The sequence below is a fragment of the Odontesthes bonariensis genome, chromosome 9, assembly GCF_027942865.1.
Source record: "Odontesthes bonariensis isolate fOdoBon6 chromosome 9, fOdoBon6.hap1, whole genome shotgun sequence".
NCBI lineage: Eukaryota > Metazoa > Chordata > Actinopteri > Atheriniformes > Atherinopsidae > Odontesthes > Odontesthes bonariensis.
Genome location: NC_134514.1, coordinates 2467654 through 2480179, shown reverse-complemented (window position 1 = coordinate 2480179; position 12526 = coordinate 2467654). Strand labels below are relative to the sequence as shown.

At 43.8% G+C, this 12526-nt stretch overlaps 1 protein-coding gene across 1 annotated transcript in view; it reads right to left on the bottom strand.

Moving 5' to 3' along the window:
* Positions 1 to 4390: 4390 nt before the first annotated feature.
* Positions 4391 to 12526, bottom strand: part of LOC142389000 (alpha-2-macroglobulin-like) — a 70628-nt gene continuing 62492 nt past the window's right edge. The window contains exons 30-36 of the mRNA XM_075474550.1: positions 11661 to 11873; positions 11331 to 11449; positions 5245 to 5335; positions 5079 to 5156; positions 4901 to 4997; positions 4785 to 4823; positions 4391 to 4580 (exon numbers count right to left, since the gene is read on the bottom strand). Of these exons, the coding sequence (XP_075330665.1) occupies positions 4786 to 4823; positions 4901 to 4997; positions 5079 to 5156; positions 5245 to 5335; positions 11331 to 11449; positions 11661 to 11873 (636 nt within the window). The 3' untranslated portion in view covers positions 4391 to 4580; position 4785. The remainder of the gene's footprint in view (positions 4581 to 4784; positions 4824 to 4900; positions 4998 to 5078; positions 5157 to 5244; positions 5336 to 11330; positions 11450 to 11660; positions 11874 to 12526) is intronic.

The following is a 12526-nucleotide window of genomic DNA, read 5'->3' as shown; positions in this document are numbered from 1 at the left end:
GCTAAAAAATGTATTTTGCTGAGGTGGTCAACTCCCCGGGTCCCTACCGTCAACATGTGGCTAAACTGCTCTCATTCCTCTTGAGAAGTTGACTCATGACTTTAACCATAAATCAGGCGAGTTTTGGGGGATCTGGGAACCATCGAATTCCTTCTTACAGAAACTATAACTGATCATCTGTCCCTGGAAGAGGAGGGCCGACTGCTTTTCATTTTGTTTCATTTTGTTTATTTCAAACACGCAATTCACTCACCCGTCTCCTGTCATCTTGCTGATTTTGTACGTGTATGTATGTTGTGATGTCACGAGAGGCTGCATCGTGGATGAAACCACAGCCCTTTTACAGACAGCCGTTCCACTTCCTATTCGCCCCATTATAAAAAATTTGGCTGCAGTTCAGTTGATTTTGTCTGGGGGCGCTGGCGAGCGAGTGCAGAATGACCATTTTCCATAGGGCTGGCGCTAATAACTCAAAAAATGTCCCCGCTAGCGGCTGAAACCTGAAAATATTACTGTGATTTCTGACAGAGGGATGTGGATTTATATCGAAAGTACAATAACCTGGGAGTTATAGCTTTCTGTTTTCTTACAGGTCTGGCATTTGCGAGTCAGTATCCGCTAGCATCTAGCTAACGGAATCTGAAGAGCGCACGGCTGATTACGACCGGCTGCTTTACGGCACTCGTCCACTGTGCCAGAGTGCTAACCTGGTGCTGCTAACAACAACCAAAGCTAAACCAGAGGCTAGTCAGAGAGTATGTAAAAGGGCTGTGCTGAAATCTGTAACTATTTGAGCTAACACCTCTCTGCAAGCTCAGCGCTAGGACTGACCATGCCGTAAAGTGATGCCACATGCGTGACGTCACTCGGGATGCAATACTGACAATAAATGTGTATTTTAAACAAATCTAGTGAGTCTAAAAAATCAAACCAAGTGCCGTTTGAAAGGATAATTTATCCTGCCTTTAGGAAAATTTCAATGAAAAAATATAAAAAATTCTATCAAAAGCAATGGCTGCATCTAAGGTGGATTTCATAGTACAGTGGAAACCGCTTATAGTGATCACGTTGGTCCAGAGCCAATTTGAACACTATAAGCGGTTGATTACTAAAACACTAAAACCGAAGTTGTATTACAGTTCAGGTATTTCACTTATTTTTTTATGGAGAATATCATCTAAATGCCATTTGTATCGTTTTTCAATGAGAAAAATTAAATGAAACGGATAGCTTCAGCATTTACTGAATTTTATTATCATGCAAGTTTAATTACAGTACTGCGCAGTGCGCAGACATACTGTAGGCTAACTCAAATACAGTACGTAACTTATTCTCTGCTGTGCCGCCGGTGCATTTTTTTTCTTACAAGTCAGAAAATAAAGTTAGAATTCAATCCGCCTTTCAGCACCCCTGCTCGGATCTATGCTCCTCCGTGCCGGTGTTCTGTCGATTTGTGCTACTTGGCGTGAAAACGAAACTTAGAAAATCGACTTGGCGCATGCGCAAAACCACAAAGTAGCAATTCTCGACAAGTAGGAGAAATCGAATGAACACCGGCCTCCCATCTTACAAGAACCAGCCTGGAGCTTCCAGCGGTCACACGCGCATTCAATCCGCTCTCCAGCACCTATCCTCGGACACATGCTCCTCCATGACTTCCTTTTTCCAGCCATGATTCGCGCGCTTGCTGCCCGGTGTCAACTCGTTACGTTGGCTAGCGAGGCAGAAGCAGACGTCCAGAAAGGAATCAAGGGAGTAAAAAATAAAATAGCTACACGTAGTTTTAAAATTATTTTTGCACATGTTTACGTTCATAAAATGGCCAAAAATGAACATTATAAGCAGATTTCTTGATCACTATAAACAAATTATTTAAACAGAATTTGTATAGAAATGATTCTGTCCCAAGCCTTTTGATCTATATAAGCGGTTGATTACTATATCCGTGACCACTATAAGCGGTTTCCACTGTACCACCATAGAGTTCGGCGTGCTCTGCACTGCTTCGTTGGCGCCCCTAGAGTGCAGTACCACCCGGAAATAGCCGCCAGTTTTCCCTCTCCTCATAATAGAGACTCTCTGATGGATGCTACGTTCCAGTGAGATGGCTCCAACCACAACTCGCCATGGCTCCATCTGGTGGTGGAGTTGAGAACTGCACCCCTCTCCACACAGCTGAGGCCACTAAGTGTTGCATGCTCTCAGATGGGGAGCTGCTGTGGGGAGAGATTGGCTTGTGGACGGATCCTTTCACTGTGGAAACTCTTCTGGACTGTTTCTCTCACGGTGGAACGCCTGGGAATTACTCACCTGGAAACATACCTGGAAATACGTGTGAGGGACTCTGTTGAACTCTGCCAGAGAGGCTGAACAAGTGAAGATTTCTGTTGAAAAGACTTTTGGTTTGAAGAAGATTCATTTAAGTTCCCCTTTAAAGTTCTGAACTTTGATACCCTTTGTTAAACTTCCCCAAGTACACAATTAAAACTTGAAATTTATTTGAAAACTGGTGTCCTCGCACTACTGGAACTGCCCTGCTGATAGCTTGTGTGTATATATTGGTGTATGCATGGATATATATCTTTATATATATGTAGAGATATTGCAGCGCTCGTGTTAGTTTGGGGTGGGATTTATTGTTTTGTTTTGTTTTTTTTGTTTTGTTGTCAGTTTGGTTTTTCTAATGTTTTTACACTTACAACTGAAAAACCAATAAAAAGAGTATTTAAATAAAAATAAATAAATAAATAATGACCAGAACCGTAGTCGTAGAACCCAAACCGAACTCAAAGAATATGGCCACACACCGTTTTTAATCTCAGAATGAAATCAGGGAGAAACTCACGAGCGGCGGCGCGTTCCCGTGACCTCAGCGTTTGGTGTACGGTGGTCATAAAGCTCCGCCCGGGCTGGTTTTAAGGCCGTCTTTCTCAACACAAAATCCAACATGCTGCAACCTACGAGTTCCAAACAGGAAGCAGGGGAAGCTGTGGCTGACGGTAACCATGGCGACGAGGCAGAAAAACGCACGGTTCAGGTGAACCGACTGCGTCATAGAAACGGCACGAATGTCTCTTTTTATAACCTTTATTCAAGCAGGAAGATCCCATTGAGATTAAGAACCTCTAAATACAAAACACAGATAAAAGCACAAACAAATGAAAGAAATTTAATTTAATTTTAGGGCTGGGCAACAATTAAAACTTTTAATCTAATTAATCACATGATTTCCCTGATTAATCGCGATTAATCGCATTTGTACGCAGAATCCAAAAATGAATCCAAAAGTAGCGTATAGCTTTTAGCATTTAGCTTTATTTTAAATGTGCTGCCATATGAATGAAAGTGCCATAACATTTGTTGTGCAAACACACTTTTAACATCAGCATCTTTCTGTAGTTTTTATGTAGAAGCCTCGCTCCACTGTCTGTTTCCTTGAATGACTTGCTGCTATCAGTTGTGTGTTTTGCCTTTAAGTGATATTTTAGACTGGAACTACTACGCTGAGAAGACAATTCAACTTGGCAGTGTTTACAGATGACTTTGGTTCTGTCGACTCCGCCGTCTGGAAGAACTTTAAAATGAAAATGGCCGAGTAAAAGTTCCGTACCCTTCTCCATGTTTGGTGGATCCGCCGATTACTTTCTTTTCCTGTTCCACAGCAGACAGCAACAGACTTTTACAAAATAAAAGCCTGTGAGCAGCAGACTTTTACAAAATAAAAGCCTGTGAGCAACAGACTTTTACAAAATAAAAGCCTGTGAGCAGCAGACTTTTACAGAATAAAAGCCTGTGAGCAACAGACTTTTACAAAATAAGAGCCTGTGAGCAACAGACTTTTACAAAATAAAAGCCTGTGAACAACAGACATTTTAAATAATAATATAAATAACAAAACCTGCGCTAATGCACGATAAAATATTTATCAACGTTAAATAATTAACGAGTTAACGCGATAATACCGAGTTTTTACCCAGTTCGATACGGGCATATGGAACAGAAAGCAACACGTAGTCTAGAGAACGGACTCGCTCGACTGCATTGTTGTTGAGAATTTAACACCAGGTGCATGATGGGAAATAATCTCAGCAAAATCTAGCTGTGTTCTTACAATTAGTGACCCTGTGAGATCCGGAGTCTTTGTTAACTCTTTAAACTCAGGGAGATTACCTTTGAATGTCAGAGGTCCTTTAATAAGAAGAATGGGACGTAACTTACAGATTAAACTTTTAGAGTTTCTCACTGTACTGATGCTTAAATGTAGTTTCTGACTGAATGTAACCTTGATTTAAAACTTAAAGATCTTACTTTGCTTTGGTGAAAGCATTTATTATTTCCACTCTAAGCTGAGGTGATAAATGACATAAGACTGACAAACATTTGACTCAGATAACTTTATTGTCTCGTCCATTATGCAGTAATCACAGTAATCACACAGCTGCATCGGGGTTGTGGCAGAACGCCATCAGCCAAATTTAATGAATATTTGTGTATTAACACAAAAAGCTTGATTGGCAGAATAAATGTATTCATGCTGGAGTCAGTAGTGAAAACCACGGGGCCAGAGTTCACTCTTCAAGCTGCAAAAGAAGAAGAAAAGAAGTCACTCAGCACGAAACAGAACGAACAAACACACACGCGTATGTATTATCATTACCACAGAGCCTGTGAGGTCTGAAAGAAGCTGGTAACATCTTTACATAAAAAATAATAATCACAGTAACATAATAAAAACCCCGGCAGGGAGCAGGTTGGGCTGAAAATGTGTTTTTACAGTTTGTTACCTTAAGCAGCCACGATGTATTCGGTGTCTGTGGCGTCACCTGAGGGAGAAAAAGGTGAAAACAGCTGTGAATGTGTTCAGGAACGTGAGTTCTGTGGAAGAAGAAGGAGGATTTACTTGGCTGGTAGTAGTCGTAGAGCCGGACCACGGCTGCTTTCAGGTTCTGCACGGGGAGCTGCTGCAGGAGCACCAGGCTGTGGTCGTAGGTCGTATCCTTAACATGCTGAGCGGAGCAGAAACAACACGTTACACCTTTAAATCCAGAGAGGATCGTACCGTGCTGCATGTTCTGAACCCTTCTCACCCCATCGAAGTACACCACCACGTGCCCGTCCTGGTGTTCCACGCGATCCACCAGCGGAAGTTCCTCCAGCTGTGGGAGGATCATGTTTACAGCTTTGTTATCACTGTTGATGCTGTTCCAGCATCTCTATGAGGTGAGAGTCACTGTGAAATCTTACATTCTTCAACGACTGTGGATCTGGAACGAATCCGGAGAGCAGGGCGACATCCAGGATCAGCATGTTGGTCCCTTCTTCTTTTCCACTGTATCTGGGATGGAACAGGAACAATGTGCCGTTACTTAAGACCGTTTGAGCCGTCCCTCCTCACTCATATTTACGTATACCGTAAATTTCGGACTATAAGCCGCTACTTTTTCCCAGGCTCCCAGGCACCACGGCTTATAATACGGTGCGGCTAATATATGCTTTTTTTCTTTTGTTTTAATGCCGCCAAAAACATTTTGCACCATAACATTAGACCAATAAGATTAAGGAATAGTTCAGAGTGGTTAGGGATGGGAATTGATAAGATTTTTACGATTCCAATTCCATTTTCGATTCTGATTAACGATTCGGTTCTTTGTCGGTTCCCTTATCGATTCTCATGTAATTGATTACACATTTTTAGGGATGTGTAATCAAACTTTCGAGCGTTTGTACAGCTTGGGCGCCATGTTTACTGTTGGCTGCTGGCTGCACTGGACTCGCCACGCAACGTTGGAACGAAGGAATTGAAACACTGGGAACCGGTTCTCAACAAGAACCGGTTTTCGATTCCCATCCCTAATAGTGGTCCGATAAAATTATGCGATAAATTAAACACACTTACACTACTAAATGATTGTAAATCGGTCATTTGTACTCACTCTCAACATGGAAAACAAATGAAGAAATGCGTATGATGCAGCTTTTAAATTGAAGGCGATCAATGACTTTTCCTGGTGGGCTACTGTCTTTTTTTTTTTTTTACCAGCTGTGTTACAGGCATTACAAAAAAAGAGGCGTTTACACCACGTATTTGTGCGTTACCGATAAGTATTTAAGAGGTGTGGCCTCTGTTTACAAACGGCCTTTTCACTGTCGGCAGATTCCTCACGCTGGCTTTGCTAGCTTTGAGCTGCAGCTGTTTGAAATAATTTTATCTTTCCCCATTTTGTGTGCAGTTGTATATCGCCCTCCTAAATTCAACAAAGACCTCATCCATGACTTTGCGGACTTTCTGTCTGGGCTTATGGTAAAATATGATCACATAACAAAATGTGGTGATTTTAATGTTCATGTTTGTTGTGAGTCGCATCCTCTGTCCCGGGACTTTCTGAACCTCCTCGACTCTTTTAGTCTTAACCAAGCTGTCACCGGCCCAACACATGAAAAGGGTCACACTCTGGATCTTGTGCTATCCTATGGTGTTTCTGTCAACATAAGCGAAATCTGTGCAATGTCTTTCTCTGATCATTCCCCAATTCTGTTCACTGTGTCAGTCCCACATTCAGGTATTTCCCCTAGTAGTTCCAAACGGGTCTCGCGCATGCTAAACGCGTCCTCGGCTGGGCAATTTTCAGCCGCCTTTAATGACTCCCCCTTGTGTAGCCCGTCATTGGGCCTTAGAGCTGACCTTACTGCTGATGAGCTCCTCTCCATGTTCTCATCAGCCTGCACTGGCATTCTGGATTCCATCGCCCCTCTCAAGCCCAAACGCACAAAAGCACAGCCTACACCTTGGCTCAACGATGAAACGCGCGACCTTAGACGCGCGTGTAGACAGGCTGAGCGCAAATGGAAAAAGGACCGCCTCCACGTGTCCCTCCAAATCCTCCGTAGCTGCTTGGCGGATTACCACCAATGCGTCAAAACCGCCAAATCCCAGTACTTCTCCACCCTGGTTTCCAACAGCAGTCACAAACCCCAGGTTCTTTTCAATACTTTAAATTCTCTCATTAATCCCCGTAATGCTTCCCCTGTTGTGCCCTCCCCCGCCCTCTGTGATAGCTTTCAAAAATTCTTCATTGACAAGATTGCAGCACTGAGGCCTTCTGACACCCCCCCCCCCATCCCACCACCACCCACCCCCCATCCCACCCTCCGCCAGCCGTCCTCAAGCAGTTCGAGCCCTCTTCACTGTCCTCCCTCTCCGCTGCAGTCAGACATCTGAAGCCCTCCAACTGCCCCTCTGACTGTCTACCGCCCCGCCTTTTCAAGGATGCCTCCGTTTTTGTCACAGTTGCCCCCTTCCGTCTACTGTTCCTCAACGTCATCCTGTCCTCTGGTTGCGTCCCAGCTGCCTTCAAGCATGCCGTGGTGCAGCCATTACTAAAGAAGCCAAATCTCGACCCCTCTATTCTGCCAAATTTCAGGCCTATCTCAAAACTGCCTTTCCTGTCCAAAGTCCTCGAGCGTGGAGTTTATGTCCAGTTGCAAGCCTTCCTAACCACAAACTCCATCTTCGAGAAATTCCAGTCTGGTTTCAGAACAGCCCACAGCACAGAGACTGCTCTCCTGAGAGTGCTAAATGACCTGCTCCTAGCTGCTGACGCAGGTTGCCCTGTGATACTTGTGCTGCTAGACCTTACAGCCGCCTTTGACACGGTGGATCACAGGATCTTGCTTTCTCGGCTTGAGCACCGTATAGGCATCAAAGGTACAGCCCTGAAACTCTTCCAGTCGTATCTGGCCGACAGGACCTTTTCTGTCCAGCTCGGAGACTTTGTCTCTTCTGTTGTCCCCCTAACCTGCGGGGTCCCTCAAGGCTCCATACTAGGTCCCATCCTGTTTCTGCTATACATCCTACCCTTAGGGGAAATCCTGATCAGACATAACATCTCCTTCCACTGCTTTGCTGATGACTTTCAGCTATATCTCCCCCTAAAGGCTGATGGGCAGGCCGCGATCCATTCTTTAGTTGACTGTCTGGCAGACATTAAGTCATGGATGAGTGCCAACTTCCTCAACCTAAACGAGCAGAAGACTGAGATTATTGTCTTTGGCAATCCTCCCCCGGCTTTCTCCACCGATGCCCTGGGCCCTCTCGCCTCGAACATCAGGCCTTCTGTCAGAAATCTGGGCGTTATTTTCGACAGTGCCTTCAAATTCAATAAACAGGTTAGTGCAGTGGTTAGGAAAAGCTTTTTCCATCTAAGAACCCTAGCAAAGATCATACCTGCCCCAGAGTGCTCTTGAGAGAACTATCCATGCCTTCATCTCTTCCCAACTGGACTACTGCAATGCCCTTTACACTGGCATCGACAAATCCCAAATCCACCGTCTGCAGCTGGTTCAAAACTCTGCTGCCCGTCTCCTCACCCGCACTAAAAAACGTGAACACATCACCCCGGTCCTTGCATCACTCCACTGGCTCCCTATTCACTTCCGTATCAATTTCAAACTGCTACTCATAGTCCACAAATCCCTCCATGGCTTGGCCCCCTCATATCTGTCCGACCTCCTCCACCGTCACATCCCCCCTAGAGCACTTCGTTCAGCCGACCAACTGCTTCTGGAAGTGCCTAGGTCCAGGCTAAAATCAAAAGGAGACAGCCTTTGCCATAGTGGCCCCCACTCTCTGGAACCGTCTCCCCCTCCACATCCGCGCAGCCGATTCGGTAGATAGTTTTAAATCCCTGATAAAAACCCACCTTTTTAAACTGGCCTTTAGTTAGGGTCCTCCCTTGTTTTAAAACACTTGTATAAAGTGTCCCCTGGTTGCCTTATTAAATGTTTTTTCTTTTCCTTTTTCATATTTTAAATCTCCACCAGTCACTGTTCTCTAGCTCTTTTTATCTATTATTTGATATTTTCTTTTGTTTCTTTTTCTTTTCCTCCATGAAAAATAGCTAAAAAATATCTCTTTTTTTGACTGTAAAGCACTTTGGTACGGCTCTGCCACTTGTAAATGTGCTATAAAAATAAACATTTACTTACTTACTTACTTACTTAAAACCAGCCGTGTTACAGGCACTGTTCGTGGAAAAAAAGCATTTGCAGTATGTATTTGTTTCTGTTACCTTATGCATTTAATAAAAAATTTTAAAATTCTCACGTGTAACATCTTTCTGTGTAAATATCTCATATTACTATGTGGCCACCCGCGGCTTATAATCGACCTATACAAGTACAAAATGGATTTAAAATGAGAGGGTTCGGCTTATATTCAGGTGTGCTCTATAGTCCGTAATTTACGGTAAATACATTTATTTTTTACCAGGATAGTGTGAGACAGAAGCATTGATTAATATGTGTAAACATCAATAAAGATGTATCAACGACCTCGATCGGTGTGTTATTACGTTTGGCTCTCATTAGTCGAAAGGAATTCCGGCAAAATGGGAAAATGTGGGAAAATTGTGGATGGGAAAATACATTGAAATTTCAAAAACTGCCCTATTTTAGAGGCCTTATAACTCAGCCATACAGCATAACACAGACCTCATTCAAAGTTTATATGTGACTGGAGACTCTCGCCTTTAACTGAACCAAAGGGTTTGTTGATACATTATACAGCTTTGACACAACGGCAGTTTATGTTTTAGGAAGACTACATCTCAGCTGAGGTGTCTCTCTCACTCTAAATTCGATACTGCACCAATTCTTCAAACAAATGTCTCTCATGTCCGAAATATCTGCCCGATCTGGACAAATTTTACTTCAAAATGTAGGCATTTTTGTCCTCTTTCACACAAAGTCACACTAATTGAGCTCTGCCCCACAGATTCCTCACAAATCGCCTCTGAGCGCAGAGTCGGCCCTCCAGCGGACATTCCAACATTATAAACGCCTGAAATGATAAAATCAATGTGTAAAAATTATTTTAAAACTGCCATAAAAAACGAGCCACACATAGTAGCCGAATGAAAATTACACCGCTGGCTTCTGCCGTCTCTTGGGGCGCTGACGGTTCAAGAATTATTCGGATACGACTTTTATTTTTCTAACAGCGACCGTTTGTTCGAGACAGTCGAGCGCAGCCAAAATTATAGTGCAATTTTAAGAAGCCATAGTGAGCGTACAGAGACACAGACGAGCCGCACCTGCTCCTGTTACCGGGGCAACGCCTTGTTAGCCTGCTCTGTTCTAACTCCTGTTACCGGGACAACGCCTTGTTAGCCTGCTCTGTTCTAAGACTGCTTATGAGGGCTGAGCCAAGATGGCTGCCCTGTTATAACAGCTTCATGTTATAAATCTGATCTGCTTTTCTCCTTTAAACTGATAGTGAGGGGAAGTTTGAAAATACCCACAATGCAATGGTAAAATGCATTGAAAAGCACTTACCGAGGCCATTTTGAAAATGCCATAAAAGCTGTATTTTAAACAGGACCTCGATAAAAATGACATAACTGTCTTCATCAGACCTGTATTAGGAATTTTGGGCCTCGCAGATTTTCGATTGAAAAGCACTTAACGAGCCAAAAATGCCAAAAACTGCCCTATTTTGGAGGCCTCGTAACTCAGCCATACAACATCACAGAGACCTCATTCAAAGTTTATATGTGACTGGAGACTGTCAACTTTAACTGAACTAAAGGGTTTGTTGATAGGGCGGGCAGTAGATTGGCACCCATCAAAATTTATTTCGAAATTTTCTAGTTTCAGTTAAAATAGAGTTTATACAGTTCTAAGGAACTTTTCTCCCTGTTTCCCTTCCTTAAGAACGGCTTCCTGACAGCCACCCTTCCATGGAGCCCATTTCTGATGAGGCTTGGGCCAACAGCAGATAGATCAGCTGAAGGTCCAGATGCATCTCTCAGCTCCTGTGTCAGGTCTTTGCTGGATTTTTTCCTCTTTCTTAAGGACATCACTTTCAGATCCTGTTCATCTGCTGGAGATAGTTCTTTAGGCCTGACACTTCTTCTTTTGTCCTCCACTTGTCCAGTTTCCTCAAATGTTTTAAGGACACACTGCACACCATGCTGAGATATGCCAAGTTTTCAGCTAACAGCTCTTTGGGAATCACCTTGTTACTGCAGAAATCTTGTTTTCTGTTTGTCAGACTGTGTTATTTTTGTTGTTTTTCATAGATGCAGCTAAAGAAATGGGAACAAATGATGTGGTATTAACACGGGGCCTAAAGATCCAACGTAATGTCTTTGCTGTGTCGATGCTGCGCTGGTTCATACCATGAGTTCAGGGATTTTTTTAAGCCTGAATGATTCAGAGGTCAGAGAAGCTTTCCCTTTCGGGCACAGGGAGGTAACTCCCACATCTCCCCCCGTGTCCATCCAACAGCGACTTCCTCCGTCCCATCTGACGGTTGCTCGTGGATTACTTACTGTGACTTGACCTTCAAAGTGACTTTGAGTCTCGGGCCGGAAGAGTCGACCTCTGGTTCCACTTCCACTCTCAGAGCGGTGGCGTCGGTCACCGTGGGAATGTTGAAGTGGTGAGAAATCTAGGAAACAGGTCACCAGGGATTAAACTACACTGCCAGAACAACAGGTCCTCTACTGGTTATGATCTATCATAAGAAACCCAAGGTCCAATTTTTTAAATGTACCCTTTAGTGCCTTAAAGGTCTACTAAACTATAAAAATTCATCCGTCTTCAATATGCACAACAATATTCAACATTTACACGAACATATTTTCTGATGTTTGACTGACCTGCACCGAAGCACACGCACTTCCTTTCACCTCCAGGCTGAACCTTCCCGACCCGGCCTGCAGCAGCGACTCCTGGTACAGGAGTTTGTTGGTCGGGTTCACGTCAAACTTCAGCTGGCCACTGGGAGACTGAAGGGTCACTGAGCTCGAGCCTTCGGGACTGAAGACCAGACTGGAGTAGAGAGACAGCGCCTGGAGAGCCACCACCGTGTCCTACATACAACACACGCATGGGTCACACTGCACTGCATGTTCAGGGAACCATTACAAACATGGGCTGTGTTCCAAACCGCATACTTCTCCTACTTCTCCTACTAACTTTCTGAGTTAGTATGCGAGTTTGAGTAAGTATGCGAGAAGTTCCCGGATGCATACTAGATTCTCCTAAATGTTGGGTATGCATCATGAGGTTACTACTCATACTCAAACTACCCAAGATGCAACGTAACGTGACGTCGCCGATCATCATTTCCTGTCAAAACGGCAGTTTCAAGCTAGCTACAACGAGGGTAGGTTCACTTCCTGTTTTCAAAACAAAAGCACCAATTGTATCGTAATGGCTTTCCCTATGATAAAAGGCAACGGGTACTTTATTTTGTGAAAATAACAGGAAGTGCGTTAGCTCACTGTGGCTAGCTTTAGTAGCGCCGAATTAGTGGGAACAAAATTGTAAACAGCCGGTATTTTGTCAGGTTTTCAACACGTTGGGGATCTAAATGACTACTTTCTCACCTGAAAATGTTTCAAATGTTGCTAAAGTTTACAGAGTTTAGAGCTTAAGTGAAATCAGCTTCAGGCCGGCTGATTTCAGCTCGGGCAGGAGCGAAATGCATTGTGGGTAAACGCTCTGCATACTGTCTGATCGA